Genomic DNA, 19,759 nt, shown 5'->3' on the forward strand with positions numbered 1-19,759 from the left:
GGGTGTTTGTTACCAAATGTGTAAGAATTAAGATGTCTTAGCACCTTCCTGCAACCCCCATGAGATTCTTTCCCAGAATTTGCAAAGATGAGACAACCCTACCCAGGAATTGTCCCTGTCCCTAGTCCTCTCACAGTTCCCAGGAGGGCATCTGTGCCATAGGAGGGACAGATGAGCCACTAAGAGTGAGTCTGGGGAACCAAGCACGTCCAAGAACCCTGGGCTCGAGGCCCCTTCCTTCCCTCTGTCTTCCAGAGGCAATGGTCTGGACTACATGGAGTTCCGCCTCTGGATTGGCCTCCACTCAGCCATCCAGTGCCTTATCCTGGTGGCCACAGACGCCAGCTTTATCATCAAGTATATCACCCGCTTCACTGAAGAGGGCTTCTCCACCCTCATCAGCTTCATCTTCATCTATGATGCCATCAAGAAAATGATTGGTGCCTTCAAGTACTACCCCATCAATATGGACTTTAAGCCTGACTCCATTACCACCTACAAATGCGAGTGTGTCGCCCCTGACACAGGTGACGGGTAATCCCAGATGTGCCCTGGGCCCCCAACCCACTCACTCTTCCCCCACCACAGCTCTCTACTCAAATGTAGGAGATACCACCCTGAGAGATATCAGCCCCTTTGGGTGGTAGCAAGTGACCTGAACACTACCTGGATGTCCATCTGCCAAGGGTGATGCAAAAAGAATTCCTGGGGTGCCCAGGTGGTTCAGTGAGTTAAGCGCTGACTCTTGATTTTGGCTGAGGTCGTATCTCAGGGTCATAAGATCAAGCTACAGGTCAGGCTCTATGCTGAGCATGGAACCTGCTTAAGATTCTCTTTCCCCCTCTCCCTCTGCTCCCCCAGCATCCCCACTAGCTTGCTCTCTAAAAAAAAAAAAAAAAAAAAAAAAAAAAAATCTGCACTGGGTGGGAGGTTGAATCAACCAACTGGTCAACCTGGTAATAGTGCCATTCCTGTGGAATTCCTTACTGACCAAAGAAGTGTCATCTGTTTAGTGAGGGCTTCCTATAGTCTCAATCACTGGCTTCCCTTCACAGTCCCAGTCATGCCCTCGGAGCCTTCAGTGGACTGTGCCTGGGGTAGCCAGGATGCCGCAGAGCCAGGACGCCAATAGATACGTAGATCAAGAGAGAGAGAGATCCATATATCTCTGAGCACCACCAAGCTGGACTCACAGAAAGCAAACTGAGGTCCAGAGACCACCTAAGGTCACATTGAACCTCAGTTTCCCTAGCTATGAAGGAGGGATTAACAATGCTGGCCCTACTGGTCTCATGAACTCTTGTGAGGCTTTCAAATCTATGCCCAGATCAGAACAGAGTTTGACACAGTAGACTTCGTGTTGTTTAGCACTCTAACGCATATTATTGATAAAAGATTGATCATAAGTCAATCAAAAATATTTACTGTGTCATCACTGTGCACCCAGCTTTAGACTAGGCCTCATGGGGAGGAAGATATTCTGACCTCCGAGAATATAGTTTTAGTTATATCCTCTCTCCCTCTTTCACTGCACTAGTTTTGTAAAGAAGTCTAGACTTAAATTTTTTCTATCATTAACTTAGAGTTATTTCATTAAAATCTAAAAATATGTGAAGCTAACGTTTCTCTCGAGCCAGAATGTGTTGCTTGCCCAGGGGTGGAGGAGATCCTACCTGCAGGCCCTTTTCATTCTGTCCTGGAGTGAATCTCTCCTCTGTGGCTTGGGCCCCATCAGGGCACTCCCATTTGCTGCTTGTGCCCATTGGATGGTGGTTTCGTTGCACTGACTGAACACAAATGTTCCCACAAACATGGCTTTTGGAAGTACATGGCCTTGATCTCTTTTAGAAACAGTCCTAATTCTGGGGTCATATGTAGCACTTTGGTCATTCTGAGAATCATCTGTCTGCAGGAGAAACCAAACATAGACATGTCCTAAGAACAGGGGATGTAGGAGCATAAAAGGTTGGAATTGATGGCCATAAGAAAATCTACTTGCCTCCAAACAGCACCTCCTCTGGCCTTGCCCAGTTGCCTGATGTCACCTCATGATTCTGGGTCAGTCTATCGCCATGGTTCTCAAAGTGTGGTCCCCAGAAGCAGCCTTAACACCTCTGGGAGCTCGTTAGAAATACAGATTCTTGGGCCTCACCCCGAACCTGCTAATCAGAAACTCTGGAGTAGGGCCAGCTGTACAGTAAGAAACCTTCCAGGTGATTCTGATGCATGCCTAAGTTTGAGAACCATTGCTCCATTGAACTATTAATTAGTGATACATAGCCATTATTAGCCACTAACCCTGGTAAGATTAGATTTTCAGTTTCTTCACCAAGAGTAAAGGAACTGAAATCAGGACAATTTAGTTTTGATTAGAATATGAAAGGAAAGTTCTCAACAACAGGAGTTGGGCAAGGGGGGAACTAAGTGTGGAGTGTTTCTTTCCCAGTCTGCGGGCCACTTGCTTACAAAATGTTCCACGTTCCTAGCTTTTCTGCAAAGCCCCGTCTGGGCAAGGCACCCTCTCAGTCTTCCCCACTCTTCATCCTAAGAGCTCGTTGTGTGGGGGTGCTCTTTTTAAAATTAATCTTGTTTCCATTGTAACTGGTTTGTATTCTATTTATGGATGCTGCACACACTGACTTGGCTGCTTTCAATCCCAAGTGAGTACCACTTTGTAAACACTAGCATTTAAAAATATTTGATACTTGGACCCTTTCTGGAATTTTCCATGTTCTATTTTATCCTTCTTCATCTCAAAGTGACTTTCAGATAAACCCTACCCAATATAAGAAATGGCTAAGCCGAAGCACAAGACATCAAAGGAGTGTCTAGTCTGATAAGCTTGGGCAATGGAAAGGCGCCTGAACACTTAGGCTCAGACATTAGCCCCCAGTCCAACTCTAGTGTTTGTGTGGCCCTGAGTTAGCCTTCTCTCCCACTTTCTCTGCTCTGTTGTTAACTGTGCATCATGTTCTCTTGGTCAGCGTTGTGAGGGAAGACAGCGGGTGTCCTGATTTCTGTTAGTGAAGCTCTCTTCAGAATAATCATAACAAACCTCTTCTTTGTAGAACTTTCAGGGATATTCTGCCCTTTGTCAAGACAGAATTCCTTAGTGGCTCCCAGCCCCAACCGCCCCAGAAGTGGGCAACACAGAGGGGCCCTGGATCACCTCCATTCCATGACAGCTTGTTGGAAGTTGAAGGAACCTTCAGGAATATTCTCTGCTTCGCTCTGAGTTCCTAACCAATGGTGGGCGGCCAGCAGGAGCCACATGGCTTGCACTGCATTTCAGATTTACTGCCGGCCAACTGGCTAGCAGGCCTCCTCCCTCCCTCCCCAAACCTGCTGCATTGGAATTACTTAATGAGCCTTCACTTGGAGAAGAAAGGCAAGGAGGACCTGGCACTTCTCCACCCATGCAGTGCAGGAGCAAGAGAGAAGGCAAACGGCAGCCTCCAAGGCCTGCCTTTTTAATGAATGGCTACAATGCCGCAGGAAGGGAATTAACAGCTCTCAATTCTTCCCGTGGCCTATGATGGGAACCCTTATATGCTCCACTTACAGTTCAGGACACGAGGCTGGGTTAGGGGAGTGCCCAGACAAGGGATGTGTCAACAGCTCAGAGTAGCACCTCTGGGTTCTGATTCTCCTTCAGGTCCCAGACTTCGGTTTAATGTTCCACAGCATGCATTCAGGGGCAGGTTAGAAAATTTAATAGCAAAGCCAATGCACTCTTACAGTTGACCTACAAAAAGCACATGTGGACAGGAATGGGGAGAGAAGGGCAGCATGTATGAAGGGACGCTCACTGTGTAGAGCTTGGAGACATCCAGGCTGGGCCAGCTCCCTGGGATGGATCAGGACTCCTGCAAGCCACAGCTGTTTGACTGTGGGCCGTGGGCAGGTGACTTAACCTCTTTGGGCTTCCATGACCTCATCTTTAAAAAGGGGGAGATGACTTGGGAATTTAGGAACTTGGCCAGATGATGTGTGTACGTTTTGGCGTAGCGTGTGACGTAGAGTAAGTCCTTTGAAAATGTCTGAGAGCACAGACATGGATTGAGGTGCTGGTAGGGATTCACAAGGCCCATTATCCACCAGCTTGTGTCCGCACTATGTCGTGGCGGCAGATTCCCTACTTTGGTTTTCAAAGCCAGCCCTTCCAGGTCAGGCAGGAGCTGTCCCAGACTAGCCCAGTGGTTCTGTCCAAGTACCCCTGTCCTCACTGGGTCAGGGCGCAATGAGCTGCCCTCACAAGGGAAGCCACTCCTGGGCTCCGAGCAAGGGTGGGAGATGGAAGAGGAGGGGGCCTGGTGTTGGCCATGGGCTCCCAACCCTGCAGGTGCTGACCAGTCCCGTGTCCTGTGCTCATCCACAGTGAATACAACCGTGTTCAATGCTTCAGCCCTGCTGACACCAAACACCAACACTTCTCTGGTAAGTCCTCTCCTCTTACTCAGACGTTCGAGGGCTTTTGCTTTTGGGGAGAGTGGGAGAGGTTGGGAAACAGAGGCCCTTTTATGGCCAGCCAGACTTTGCCGCACTCAAGTCCCAGCTGCACATCAGGGTCACCTGTGAGCTGTGTAAATGCAGACTTTTATTGTAAATGTATACAGTCAAAACCTCCCCTTTAAAACATGCCTCATCCTATTAAATCCATGTGCATAAATACCACACACATGAAGGGAAGGGAGAGGGGAGGAATGGTAAGTAGGGCCACACAACAGTATAAACAGTTTCCCAGCCGGCTTTCTACTTCTTCCTTGCCTTTCCACCTAGCATCTCCAACCCCCACCTAACAGTGCCACTCCAGAGTCCCAGAAAGGTTATGAATTCTACCCCCCCAACCTGCTTCGCTGGATCTGCTCTGTCCTGTGTGCTCACAAGTCCCCATCCGGTCTGGTCTGCCTCTCCCCACAATGATGGGCAGTGGACCTCAGGAGAGGGGCCCAGCCTGAGTGGCTCCAAGGGTGGGAAGTCCAACAGCGGGAGACGAGCAGCTCCTGGTAGGCTTTGGGGGAGATCTTGGGACTTTCTGTGTCACTGAGCTTGCTCCCTCCGTCACTCCTGCAGAGGTGGCCGACCGCTCGGTTGGCAACTTTACCTAAGGTCTTTCAAATATCTGATTTTGAGGGAGGAAGAATGGATTCAGCCGGGGCCTGAGCCTGGATACTTGCTATGTGTGAGGTGCTGTGTGCACTCTGAGGGCCAAAAAGACAAAAAAACAGATGTGACTCCTGCCTGCCCTCCAACTTGTGTGTGATGTATGTGTGGGGATGAACATGAAGGCTAATGGGACAGCAGAAGCAGAACATGTCATTTGTCAAGTATAGGCCAAACGTGTCCTTCCAGCCATGGAGACAGGAGGCACCCTGCAAACTGGGAGGAAAGCCTCAGAAAGTGGAATGTGATCTGGTCTGGAAGGTCCGGAAAGTTGGTTCCCTAGAGAGAGCCACATTCCAGGCCAGGGACCAGCCCAGACAAAAGGGCAGACAAGGAAAACACAAAAGCTGTCCTGAGGACAGTGAGTGGGCCCGCCCGGCCAAGACAGCAGGAGCGTGTGGCAGCGCCCAGGGGAAGCACAAGAGATGAGCTGGGAGAGAGATATGGGGCGGGCCCAGTGGGGCAGTGGAAGCACACTGCCTGGCCAGGGGCAGATTGGATAGCTTCAGTGACTGAGAGAGGTCTTAGCATTTAGCAGATGTCTTGCAAATCTGGACTTCTCTCTTCATGTGGTATTTTCTGATCCTGGGCTTTCCCACTCTATGGCAGTCTCACACTGCCAAGAGGGTGAGAGCTGATCTGGCAAGGCCCCTTAAGGCCTCAGCTCCAGAACCTGCTCAAAGCCACTTCCTCCCCATTCCATTGGTCTGAGCGGACCCAGGGCCAGGTCAGATTCAAAAGGGTGGAGAGATAGACTTCACTTTTTGATGGGAGAACTGTTGGTGTCACATGGCAAAGGAGTATGGACACAGGGAGGCCTGATTCATTGGAAACTACGATTATTTCAAAGTACCACATTCCTCTTAATGCAAAGATTCATTACAGCTGGTTACAGATACCTGTTTACTTCATTTTGCAGGTTCCTGAATATTTACACAGTAATTTTTTTTAAGATTTCATTTATCTGACAGGCAGAGATCACAAGTAGGCAGAGAGGCAGGCAGAGGGGTGTGGGGGAAGCAGGTTCCCCACTGAGCAGAGAGCCTGATGCGGGGCTCGATCCCAGGACCCTGGGATCATGACCTGAGCAGAAGGTAGAGGCTTTAACCCACTGAGCCACCCAGGTGCCCCTACACAGTAATTTTTTTAAATATATATTAAATTTTATTATAAATTACCCTGCTTTTATTATACTTAGAAACATATGTGTATGAACAGGTATGTGTGTACACACATGTATGTCTACATAATCATTCATATATATACAGATATATGTATGTGTATATATGCGTGTGTTTCTGTATATGTACTTGTTTTGTGTACCCTGGATTTTAGGCATCTAGACATGAAAAGGGGAAGTGACTGACCTAAGAGAGATCTGACAAGGGTGAAATACATGAAAAGGTGTGCACAGGGGAAGGAAAAGGAAGAATAAATGTGACCTGCTCCAGGGAAGAGATCCATAGCTGACTGAGGTGGTAGCCAAACCTGCTGCAGGAGAGGGCGTCCCAGCCTCTGAGCTACTTCTCCTGGCTAACTCAGCAGTGCATCCTAGAACACACTGAAGAAACACATGTCAGCTCCTAATCTTCCCAGGGGCCCTGCTGTTTATTGTTCCTTGACATAGCCTTTCTCCGGGAACATAATTCTGTTGCTGGGCCCCATGGAGGATGGGAGGGGTATGTGGGCTGCCTGCGGGACTCTAGGGGCAAGGATACAGCTGACTTCCCAGGAAGGCCCTGACCCTTTCTCTCCTGTGCTTTGTCTCCAAGTTCAACCCCCTTAACCTCACAGCACTGGACTGGTCTCTGCTGAGCAAGAAGGAATGTCTGAACTACGGTGGGCAGCTGCTTGGGAATTCCTGCCAGTTCATCCCAGACCTGGCACTCATGTCCTTCATCCTTTTCTTTGGGACGTACTCCATGACCCTGACCTTGAAGAAGTTCAAATTCAGCCGCTATTTCCCTACCAAGGTAAGCTCACTGTGCAGTGAGGAAGGGGCCTACAGTTAGGCAGTTCACAAGGAAGCCCCATTGAGTCTCCCCGTGAGGGTTCTGGCCCCGATAGGATGGACACCACCACATTAGCACTGGCCCACATACTGGGATTTTTCAAGTTAAGAGCGCAGACTCGGAATCAGAACTGAGTTCCCTTGTTGTCAAGCCCCCTTGGCAACACTTGGTATTGTAAGCCTTTTATCTTTGATCTTTCTGTGTAGTAGTATCTCATTGTGTTGTTGAAATTTTCATTTCCCCAATGACTAATGACTTTGAAAGTCTTGTGTGTTTATTGGCCACATAGCCTTTTGAATTTCTTAAAGGAAGTGCCTATTCAAATCTCTCACACATTTTCTTTTCTTTTCTTTCTTTTTTTTTTTAAAGATTTTATTTATTTTATTTGACAGATAAAGATCACAAGCAGGCAGAGAGGCAGGCAGAGAGAGAGAGAGGAGGAAGCAAGCTCCCTGCCGAGCAGAGAGTCCAATGTGGGGCTCGATCCCAGGACCCTGGGATCATGACCTGAGCCGAAGGCAGAGGCTTTAACCCACTGAGCCACCCAGGTGCCCCTCTCACACATTTTCTACTGGGCAATCTATCTTTTTCTTTCTGATTTGCAAGAGTTCTATACATATTCTGGGTAGAAACCCTTTTGTGATCATATGTGTCACAAATATCTTCTCTTATATGACTGAACTTTTTATTTCTTTCTGGTAGCTTTTGACTAATATAAATTCTTATATTAGTTTAAAAGTTTATTATAATTAAATATATCAGAATTTTCTTCAAGGAAAATATTGGACAGAAAATATTCTCCTGTTATCTTCTAAAAGCATCATTTTTCTCCTTTTGTGTTCTATCAAAATCAATTTTGACATACAGAGTGAGATAGTGTTTCTTTTTATATGTATATAAATAGCACTTTTTGAAAAAGACCATCTTTTCCACCGCTCTGCAATACTTCCTTTGCCAGATGTCAAATATTCACATATGATGGGGTGTGTTTCTAGGTTCTTTATTCTGCTTCACTGGTTTATTTGTCTGCCAGTGTCACAGTCTTCATTTGTATGGCTCTTAAGTCTATATGTCTTATGGACCAAACTCTCCCTCTTTATCCTTCTTTCCCAAGAATCATCTTAAATTTTATTAAATAAGAATTTGTTGGAATTTTGATAGGATTATTTGACCCAAAATGTCAATTTGGAGAGGATTGCCACCTTTTACATTTGAAGTCCTCTGATCCATGAATACTGCATGCTTCACAACTTATTTGGGTCTTTTTTTCTCTCCATAATTTTTTTCAGGTTTTGGCCTTAAGCTCTTGCACACTTTTTATTAGATATATTCCTAAATACTTTATTCTTTTATGCTATTAAAATGCTAAATACTAATATGAATTGCATTTTCTTTTCTGTGGTGAGAATAAAACGTTAATTAATCAAAACAGCACTTGCATATATAAGCAATAACTGTGCCATAGAGTGGGGTGCTCGGAAGAATTTTAGCAACACTCTCCTACCATAAATCCTATGAGCACTCTCCTAAAGTCATCTTTTGAAAGTTTATTTACTCTTAGTGATCTCTACACCCAAAGTGGGCTCAAAGTCATGACCCCAAGGTTGAGAGTCTCATGCTCTACTGAGTCACCAGGCACCCCTTTCCTAATAGCCTTCTTAAATAAATATTACTGCTCCTGCTACTACTACTACTACTACTACTATTACACCTGTTAATGATGATAAAATTGATAATAACTGAATTTTTCTCAATATTTCATAAAGACTAAATAAAAGACTCTTTAGGAAGTTTTGTAGTGTATGAGCTGTGGAAAAAATCCTGTGCTTGCCACACAAATGCATCGTCAAGACAAATTCCCTCCCTTCCTCACTACTTCCAACCAGATCGTATCCAAGTCACCTCTTACGTAAAAGATCTAGAGCATTGATTGCATCTGAGAATGTCTATTTCCTGGAGGATGAAATATAATTCACATAGCAGGAAATTCTTTTATCACCAGCATTTTCCCCCTTAAATTCTTACAAATTGCTCTGTTGCCTCCTGAAATTTAGTGTTTCAGAGAAGAATGAGACAATACCATTTTACACCCATCTGGTAAAGATATGAAGGTCTTGGGACACCAAGTGTAGGAGGTGAAAAGCGAGTTGAGAGTGTAAATAGGCACGAGCAATGCAGAGAGCTGTTGGCACTGTCTGGTAGAGCTAAAGATGGCTGTGATTTTCTAGTGAGCATTTCCACTCCCAGAAATATACCCCAGAGAGATCCGCACGTGTGTAAGAATGTTCAAAGAAGAATTGATTCTAAGGGGAAAACAAAGAAAATAATCTAAGTTGATCTATCAATAGAAGAATGAAGAAATAAATGGGAAATAATCATACATTTTTTAAAAGATTATTATTTATTTGACAGAGCGAGATCACAAGCAGGCACAGAGACAGGCAGAGAGAGAGGGAGAAGCAGGCTCCCTGCTGAGCAGAGAGCCCAATGTGGGGCTTGATCCCAGGACCCTGAGATGATACCTGAGCCAAAGGCAGAGGCTTAACCCACTGAGCCACCCAGGCACCCAAAATAATCATACATTAAGCTACAGCACATATGCACATAGACTACAGCTGTATTGATCCACAAGGAAACATAGCACCAACATAATGTTGAGCAAATAAAGCAAATTGCAGAAGATTACAAATAATATGAAACCATTTATGTAAAATTTTTAAAACATGCAAAAAAATGCCATATTTTGTTTAGGGCTATGTACATATTTACTAAAAGTTTTAAGACATCATTGAAATAATGAAGTCCAAATTCAGAGCAGTGGATCTCTCTAGAGAGCAGAGACAGGGATGCCATAACTGGATCACAGAGAGGCATCAACTAAATGGGTGTACATTCATTTCTTACAGTATGGGGAGTACACAGCTGTTTATCATATCCATCTTTATGCTAGGTGGACCACGCAAAATGGAGTGTATTAGACTGTTTTGCCCTACAAAAAATGGAAAATTCATATGGTTTAACTTAACTTTTGAGCTGAGTCCTGGGGATATTGCTGGAAAACCACTGGAAACCTGCACGCTGCTTGGCTTACATGATCACAGTAGTATAAAGCTGTTACTGATTTTCAACTTTTAGAATCACCTCATAGATAAACCACAAAAGACATGTGGTCATGGAGCAGAATGTGAGTGTTCTCAGCTTTAACAATGTAAAGATTCACAGGGAAGGGTCACAGAGGGAACAGGATGGGTGGGGTTGGTGGTGGGAAAGGAGGCAGCTAGCCACGCCACAGAGCATGCGAGTGGATGGCAAAGTCAGCAGAAAGAGAGTCTTCACTACATAGTGAAAGAACAAAGGAAAAACCCCTAGAAAGGGTTTGAAAATAACTCTCAAAGACTGGGACTGAGGAAGGGGCAGGAGGGCCAGTGCAAGTAAGCCAAATCTTTATTAGTAGAGCATGCTTTAAATTAGTAAATCAAAATTTAGAAGTATAGTGTATTAGATAATGACATGGAAGAAATCACCAGAACAACTAAAATCAAGCAGACATATGGGTACATCTGGAGTGAGGAAAGGTGAGGTGGGGGACTTGGCTTTCTACACCATGTGGGTTTTTCATTAATTATATATGTTCTTTTAATAACAATTTTAAAGGGGAGTAGGGAGGTACAGGGAATGCATTCAGTGTGCCATCACCTGCCCCTGCCCTTCCTAACTTCTTTCCCTGCTGTTCTCTGGAAACTACTCTCTTTGAAGAGATCATAGAAAAGGCAACAGTGTGGACGTTGGTCAGAGGGCAGGGGGGGTGAGGTCACGAACCTGGCCTAGGATGGGCATCCTGAGACACAGGAGCAAGAGGTGAAGGACTTCTAGTGGACAGAAGGTCCGAGAGCAAACAGGGGTCCCCAGCAGAATCAGGGACCTCCCTCGAGGTGGGTCGAGGGTATGGCAGTGCAGCCCTCTGCCATACATTTTCAGGAGATAGATCTAAGTTCAGCCTTGCCGTCACCGCCCTTTATGGGGGACTGAGCTCAGTCTGTCACACCAGAAAATGTTTTCAGCAGTGGCGCCATGCCACGTGACTAATAACAGTTCCCACATTCGCTCACCTATGCCAAGCCCTCTGAGTGTGTTATAGTTGTTCACTTATGTCTATGGAAGAGGTGCTATCATTATGTCCATTTCACAGATGAAACTGAGGCACCAAGAGATATCGTGCTTCCCCAACGTCACACAGCTGGCAAGGGCAGAGCCAGGATTCGAGCCTCAGTCTGCTGACACCAAAGCCCAAGTTCTTACCCGTGCTCCTCATGCTGGCAGGGAAGGACTGAGCCCTTGGGGAGGAGGGCAGGGGCTTCCCTTACCTACACATCTCCCTCCTGCAGGTCCGGGCCCTGGTAGCCGACTTTTCCATTATCTTCTCCATCCTGCTGTTCTGTGGAATCGATGCCTGCTTCGGCCTGGCGACCCCCAAGCTGCACGTGCCCAGCGTCATCAAGGTTTGCCCCTGGCCCCTGCTCTGGGCGTTAGCCCGGCCTGCCCACCAGCTGCAGTTCCTTTCCTCTCTAGACTGATCAAACTTCCATAGACTCTCAGCCAAGCAACCTGGGAGTTTCTCTGGGTATGCTCCGCCCTTCCTCCACAAAGCCTCCCAGCGGGAGGTCCCTTGCCGTGGGGGGTTGTGGGCACATTCACAGTGAAATCCTGCTGTGGAGTCATGGCTTGGGGAGGTGCTGAAACCCCTGCTCCAGCCCAGCAGCAGTCCCCTGATTTCCACTTTTGGGGCTCTGATCCCTGGGCTCCAGCTCTCTTTAAGTGGGGTCACCGGGGGTCTGTTGAAAATGATCCCTTAGAACACTGATTCTCAAAAATGTGGTCCCCAGACTAACATCACACCATCACCTGAGAACTTGCTAGGAAGGCCAGCTGCTCAGCCCCACCCCAGAACTGTGGAATCAGAAGGTCCAGGGATGGAGCCCGGAGTTCTGCATTTTAATAAACTCCACCCCCCTCCTGGAAAGGGCCCACCAAGTTGGAGAATCACCCCATTGGTGCTGGTGCTGTTTGCTCAGAGGGAAGCTCAGGCTCGGCTCCCTCCCTAGGAGCACCAGCCACCTACCCTGGGTGTAGAGGTGCAGGTTCTAGAATTCACTCTCCCTGCCTTTGAGGGCTTGACCCCCTCATGATTCCTTCAGGGTTCTCCTAAGGAACTTAAACACAAAAAGTACCTCTTGCTTTTAAATGAAACCAAAGATGGATTTCAGCCCAGCTCCTGCACAGATAATCCCTTGTCCTAATGTGCAAGTCTGAATTAATGTTTTACAGAGCATCCTATAATGCTCCCCAGACAGGTGACTCAGAGGAGAGGCAGAAGGGTCTGGCACTGCACCCATCAAATTCCTGATTCTTGCCTGTTGGGCCTCATTCCTGTTTCTTGTTACCTTGCAGTTAGTGACTGCACGCTCCCTGCCTGCAGCCCAGGCTCTCACCTCCCCATTCCCCACCAGCCCAGGGAGCTGCCCCCAATGCTCCTAGTGCAGCAAACGCCATCCCTTCCCAAGTCTGTCTGCGTCTGTGGTCCGTTTACAGTTGCAGGTACCCAACATCTTGAAGGGAAAAGATTGTACTCAAGAAGCACTCCACGTGGGGGAGTGGGGCCCCAGGCAGCAAGTGCACTGGGACAAGGGAGAGAGGAAAGAGCTGTTTCCATTTGCTCCGCTCAGCCCACGCGGCCTGACCGAGGCTGGTTCGTGGCCCCCTTTGGGAAGAACCCATGGTGGGTGTACCTGGCGAGCATCCTGCCCGCCCTGCTGGTGACCATCCTGATCTTCATGGACCAGCAGATCACCGCCGTCATAGTCAACCGGAAAGAGAATAAGCTGAGGGTAAGGCGGCTGCTGGGAGGAGGAGCACAACCTCTTTCTTCCCGCAAAGTCAGAAGGAACAAAGAAGGGAGATGGTGCTTCTGTCAAAATGTGGGCCATTTATAAAGCAAGATGTGACGTCAGAAGTCTGGGGTTCTGGTGTGTGTGGGGGCGGGGGAAGGGGAGATGTGACCTCCAGATGCGGGTAAGGCTGCCAGGACCAGAGTGATTATCCAAGGACCAGGACGAAACCCAGGGTGGGCCCCCAGGCACAGGCTCCTTGCTTCTTCCAAAATGACCTTCCAGCTCTGTGCCTCCTGACCAAGCACTTGGGAGTCCAAGTAGATCTGGGATTTTGACCCAGAACCATGAGGCTAAGGAAAGTCCTTAACCCTTCTGGTCCCTTCCTCTGGGTTTGAGGAGATTTGAACTACCCTGTCCCCATCCCAATCTAGACTACTCTGAGCTTGGTCTAGAGCCTGCCCAGCCAAGACCCCTTGTTCAAGAATTGCAGAGAGATTGTGGCCACTGGTAGGAGCCCTGCTTCCCAAGGACTCAAGCCCAGGGCCTCAACAAGCCTGAACAACCCTCTCCTCCCTTTCCTGTGTCCCTTCCCTAGCTCAGCAAACCATGGGGTTGGTGATGCCTGAGCACCTCAGGCTAGTGACAGCCCAAGAGTCCCTAATGAAGGCCAAGGGGAGCCTTTGAACCTGGTTCCACAAATTGGCTGCTCTGGTGGAGATTTGGATCTCCCTCCCCCTCAGACCAACAGGTGGTCTGGTGCAGACTCTCTGGATAGCTTCTCCTCTCCCCCTGCCCCATACAGAAGGCTGCCGGCTACCATCTGGACCTGTTCTGGGTGGGTGTCCTTATGGCCCTGTGCTCCTTCATGGGGCTTCCCTGGTATGTGGCGGCAACTGTCATCTCCATCGCCCACATCGACAGCCTCAAGATGGAGACAGAAACCAGTGCCCCTGGGGAGCAGCCCCAGTTCCTGGGAGTCAGGTAGGTGGGGAGCCGTGACTGGGGACCGCCTGAGCTGGGGTCTGTTTAGGTTGGGAGAAGGGAAGCAGGTTTTTCTTACCATCAAGTTATCTGGGCAAAAAGGTCCCCTGTTCTGCAGCCCAGGAACAGTGAGGATAGGAGTGATATTCCTAAGGGAGAGGGAGGGAGACAAAAATTCAGTTCTAAGTGGTGCTTTTTCAGTGATGGAATGCAAGCAGTGCACCACCATGGCCTGCGTGCACATGACCTAGCCGCCTGCAGGGGCTACTCAGTGTCTCCACAGTCCCCTCTGACCCATCCTTTTGTCTCCTCTTCCTCAAGACTCCCCACCCCCAACGTCCCCCAACCCCTCCTGTGGGTGCAGGTCCTCCCCAGTCTCCATGCTTCCAGGCAGTCTTCCCAGGACACCCCCACTCCCTAGACGGTGGCCCATGACCCATCACCTCCACGCCCTCCTCATTCTCCTCTCATGCCCATTCCACTCCCTTGCCTGTTCCCAGTGGCCACGCATATCTTCCATCTCTTAGGGCCTCCAGGGTGAGCCCACACCAGACTCTGGCTGTCCAGAGAGCTTCTCCTCACTGCCTCAGGATACTTGGGCTACCCAGCCAGCCCTGGGGGTGCCTTCTCTGGCCAGGGCAGGGTCCCCTCCTGGACTCCTGAGCCCAGAGGACTGGGCCTGAGCAGTCTGCCCCCAAGCCCCCAGCTCCCACCTGGATTGTTGCCTGGGCCTGGGCACTCCCACCCCTCACGCCTGCTCTGCCAGCAGCTGGGCCCCCTCCCTCCGAGTCCTGTTAGTCACTCCCCACAGACAAGGATCTTCCTGCCTAGAAGGGCAGGGCTCATAAGCAGTGCACATTCCCATTTCAGCCTCACAATTCCCTAGGCAGCTACCACTCACTCTCTTGCTTCTACCAAGGCTGAAGACATTTAGGGCCTCTCCTGATGCCACGCAACCGAGCTTGAGGTCAGTCTGGCTCCAGCGCCTCTGCTGTTAGTCACTGCCCTGGACACCCTCCCAAATGCCCCTCCAGCTGCCTCGGTCAGGATTCCTTCTCCTCCCGTGTGCCAGTCAGCTGGGCCTCAGGCAGCAGATGTACTCCCTGAAATGGGGAACAGGGCAGAGGCCAGGACGTGGACACAGCCATTAGGTGCACACACAGGGCCAGAGGGCTAGAATGGGCAGGGAGCCTCTCCCAGTACCCCCTGACCGTGTGCCCTTGTCTGCCAGGGAGCAAAGAGTGACTGGCACCATCGTCTTCATCCTGACGGGCATCTCTGTCTTCCTGGCTCCCATCCTGAAGGTGAGGCTTTGCACCCTCCACTAGGGCCCTGTCCCCCTAAGAAACACTGGCCGATGCCTCAGAAGTGGGGAGAGGGTCTCCACATGCACCTTCAAGAGGCAGGACCCAAGGAGATGTTTCATCACCATCCTTGTTTTCTGGAACATTACATCACTTATCAGCACTAGACAGTCCTCACTGCTCTTTTCCACTCCTCCCAGGGTCTATCCTCCCTTTTCTGGAGATGCTCCTCCTTCAGAAAGTTTGGCCGAGTCCCATCCTGGTTTTGTTTGGTTTTGTTTTAAGATTTTATTTATTTATTTGTCAGAGAGAGAGAGAAAGTATGTGCACACACAAGCAGAGAGAGCTGCCGGCAGAGGGAGAAGCAGGCTCCCCGCTGAGCAAGGAGCCCCATGCAGGACTCGATCCCACAACCCTGGGATCATGACCTGAGCAGAAGGCAGACGCTTAACCGACTGAGCCCCCCAAGGTGTCCTTGGCCAAGTTCCATCCTTGCTTAGATCAGGAGCCTCCTGCCCTGGTTGTGTCTCCACATTGGGATTTATGGCTCACTAGACCCCTCCTTGCTCACCCTTTTTCTGAAGTGTCAGACTTACAAGGGGAAGGCTTCTGTAGGTTTTCCTGTGCTCTGTTCTCTGCTCCTCTGTCCTGCATGTCCTGGCAACATAACTGGTTCCCCACCCCCACCCCCCACAGTTTGAAACTCCTTTTGGTCACATCCCCCAGTCCAACTGGAAGAGATGAAGTCAGACAAGAGTACACCCAGAGTGGGCATCCGCGAGCACTCTGCTTAGGTTTCTCTGTCTCTCCAGTTCAGCCACTCACCTGCTGGGTTTGTTTGCTGCCATAACACAATACCGCAGACCAGGGCGCCTAAACAACACTTATTTTCTTACAGGTCTGGAGGCTAGAGGTTTCTGATCAAAGAGTCGCTAGCTTTGGTCTCTTCTGAAGCCAGATATGGGGAAATGTTAATTATTACTCTGGCCATCATGGAAAACTTTCCATGAGTCTGCAAGACTCCAGAGACTCTGATATTGTCTTTGTATTCAATGACAAAACGATTTGAAAAATCCTATCCCCCCTCAAAAAAATTCTACCCATGTTCTTTTATAATAAGAGTAGAAAAAATATAACATCATTTTACTCACCACTAATTAATCTATTTGATAAATTTTATAACAGAGAAGACCTATCTAGATTTTTGTTGATTTAGGATTTCTCATTGATTATATTAAAGTATATAGTGTATATATTTTCATTTTTTTGTTTATTTATATTTTTATATCTTTTTATAAAGATAGTCTTTCAGAGTAAGTCAGCAACTTTGCACACACTTCTTCAGAGACTGATTCCACCCAAAACTGCTTCTGGAAATGAGAGCTCAAGTGTCCTTGAGGCAGACCTTTCCCATCACAACCTGACAACTATCCAAATGTCTTCCATCTCAACTAAGCAAAATAAAACCATTTCTAACAACAGCAACAGAAAAAAGATTGGGTTTCAAAATTGTTAAGTGATTAAGGAATTATCACTAGCTGACGCTAGTACTAATTTTGACACTTGTACTAATTTGGTGAGATAACCAAAGATCTGCAAATTAGTGATGACAAGGCTGAAGATTGTCACTGATCTCCTAGCAGTAAAAATCAGTGTGTCTAAGTCAGGACAACCATCCATTGAGAGAGAAATTTCATCCCTTACTGTTCAAAGTAGTAAGGCTAATTTTAGGCTAAAGGAAAGATATTTTGTATAGCCAGTTCAAGAAAAATATAACTTAACCCAGATCTGAGGTCCTAGATTTAATCCCAGCATTTATTTCCAATAAGAAAAATCTTCCAGGGTGCCTGGGTGGTTCAGTTGGTTAAGCATCTACCTCTGGCTCAGGTCATGATCCCAGGATTCTTGGATCAAAGCCCCTCCCCTGCTCAGTGGGAATCTGCTTCTCCTTCTCCCTTTGCCTCCCCCTTCACTTGTGCTCTCTCTCAAATAAATAAAAAAATCTTTAAAAAAAATTATCCATAAAGCTTATTTACCTTTTTGCAACTGTATCATTTGCCCATGTCTGTCAAATTAGGCATAGCTGAGTACATACCAGATTCAGAGAACATACATTAGAGAGCTGTCTACCTAAGACATTAATTGAAGAACTTTTAATTTTTTTAAGCTTTATTTACTTATTTATTTGAGAGAGAGAGAGCAGGGTGGGGGAGAGACAGAGGGAGAGAATCCTCAAGCAGACTCCCTGCTGAGCATGAAGCCCATCGTGGGGCTCAATCCCAGGACCTTAACATCATGACCGGAGCCAAATCAAGAATTGGGCACTTAGCCAACTGAGCCACTCAGGCACCCTTGGACCTTTAATTCTTCTTTATATAGCCAACAAGGGAGAGAGCTCTTTGGTGCCACAAATTTTAGAGGGTACAAATTGGATCCTAGTTATTAGTGTTTCTATTTTTATCAAGGTTTCTAAATCAATTCTTAACTATACCTTTGTACCAGTTCCTCCAGTAGAATTCTGCTCTAGCACTTCTCAAATTTTAATGTGTATAAAAATCACCTTGGAGGGACGCCTGGTTGGTTCAATCAATTAAGTATCTGACCCTTGATCTCAGCTCGGGTCTTGATCTCAGGGTCACAAGTTCAAGCCCAATATTGGGTGGTCAAAAAAAAAATGAAATACATATATATACATCTGTATTTCATATATATGAAAAAATATATGAAAAATTTATCTGTATATATGTGAATATATATGTGTGTGTATGTGTATGTGTTTGTGTGTGTGTGTGTGTGTGTATATATATATGTGTGTGTATATATATATATATATATATATATATATATATATATATATAAAATTACCTGGGAATCTTGTTAAAGAAAGATACTAATATAACACTGTATATTAACTATTCTGAAATTAGAATTAAAACTTAAAAAAAGATACTGATTCAGTAACTATGGGTAGAACCAAAATTCTGCATTTTTTTAAAAGATTTTATTTATTTATTTGACAGAGAGAGATCACAAGCAGGCAGAGAGGCAGGCAGAGAGAGGAGGAAGCAGGCTCCCTGCTGAGCAGAAAGCCCGATGCGGGGCTTGATTCCAGGACCCTGAGATCATGACCTGAGCCAAAGGCAGCGGCTTAACCCACTGAGCCACCCAGGCACCCCCCAAATTCTGCATTTTTAACAAGTTCACGGTCAATGCCAATGATGCTGGCCCAAAGGCCACACTTGGAGCAGTAAGGGATGAAGTCTCTCTCAGTGGATGGTTGTCCTGATTTAGACACTGTGATTTTTACTGCTAGAGGATCAGTGATAATCTTCAGCCCTGTCATCACCAATTTGCAAATCTTTGGTTATCTCGCCAAATGAGGACGTTGGAGGATGAAGTGGTCGAGTATCCGATGGGCAGCATGAACATCTTATCCACTCAGTTCTGCAAACCCCTGGTCCTTCTCAAGCCCTGAAGGGTTGTCCTGTTTTGTTTCATGTTTTGCTCCCACCTTGCCACTGTTCTTCAGGACTGTGGATTTCTGCATTCTGCCTCCAGGGAACCCCTGGCCATATGAAAAGCCCCCTCTTTGAGCCCTATGAGTTGTTCTCATGGTCTCAGCTTCAAGTCATATGGGAAGGCTGCAGTGTCCTTACATTTGTGGGACTGTGATCATTGTCGACTCCTCCAACAGAGAGTAGAAATCTAACATTCGAGGCACCTTTTTTCTATTTTCTCTTTCATTACTGTTTGAAAAGGGCTTTCTGGGGGATCCAAGGGAGTTTGGATGGGTTAATCTCCAATTCTAGATCACAGCCCCATCACTTGTCAGTGTGACGTCATGGACCTTTGGGGTTTGCTGAGAACACTGCTTGAACCTGCAAATGACAAGACTGGAGATAATTTCCTAGGGTTAATGCATGACTTTTTGATCAGGTACTGGTAACTACAAATTCTCTATGACTTAGTGCAGTTCCCCTCATCAGGTCCAAAGGGAAGTTTGTTTTTTTTTTTAATAATTAAAAAAAATTTATAAACATTTTATGTATTATTAGCCCCAGGGGTACAGGTCTGTGAATCGCCAGGTTTACACACTTCACATACTCACCATAGCACATACCCTCCCCAATGTCCATAACTCCACCACCCTCTCCCTACCCACCTCCCCACAGCAACCCTCAGTTTGTTTTGTGACATTAGGAGTCTCTTATGATTTGTCTCCCTTCCCATCCCATCTTGTTTCATTTATTCTTCTCCTATACCCCAAAACCCCCACGTTGCATCTCCACTTTCTCATATCGGGGAGATCATATGATTGACTAATTTCGCTAAGCATAATACCCTCTAGTTCCATCCACATCATCGCAAATGGCAAGATTTCATTTCTTTTGATGGCTGCATAGTATTCCAT

At 47.1% G+C, this 19,759-nt stretch overlaps 1 protein-coding gene across 5 annotated transcripts in view; it reads left to right on the plus strand.

Annotated features, from left to right (window-relative positions):
• SLC4A5 (solute carrier family 4 member 5) overlaps positions 1-19,759 on the plus strand; it is a 106,008-nt gene that overhangs the window by 75,296 nt on the left and 10,953 nt on the right. For all 5 annotated transcript variants that reach the window (XM_032880778.1, XM_032880782.1, XM_032880780.1 and 2 more), the window contains 7 exons: positions 256-527; positions 4,379-4,437; positions 6,936-7,136; positions 11,561-11,674; positions 12,899-13,060; positions 13,866-14,044; positions 15,276-15,348. In XM_032880778.1, coding sequence (XP_032736669.1) covers positions 256-527; positions 4,379-4,437; positions 6,936-7,136; positions 11,561-11,674; positions 12,899-13,060; positions 13,866-14,044; positions 15,276-15,348 — 1,060 coding nt within the window. The remainder of the gene's footprint in view (positions 1-255; positions 528-4,378; positions 4,438-6,935; positions 7,137-11,560; positions 11,675-12,898; positions 13,061-13,865; positions 14,045-15,275; positions 15,349-19,759) is intronic.

The sequence above is a fragment of the Lontra canadensis genome, unplaced genomic scaffold (genome assembly GCF_010015895.1).
Source record: "Lontra canadensis isolate GAN:19392208 unplaced genomic scaffold, GSC_riverotter_1.0 scaffold71, whole genome shotgun sequence".
NCBI lineage: Eukaryota > Metazoa > Chordata > Mammalia > Carnivora > Mustelidae > Lontra > Lontra canadensis.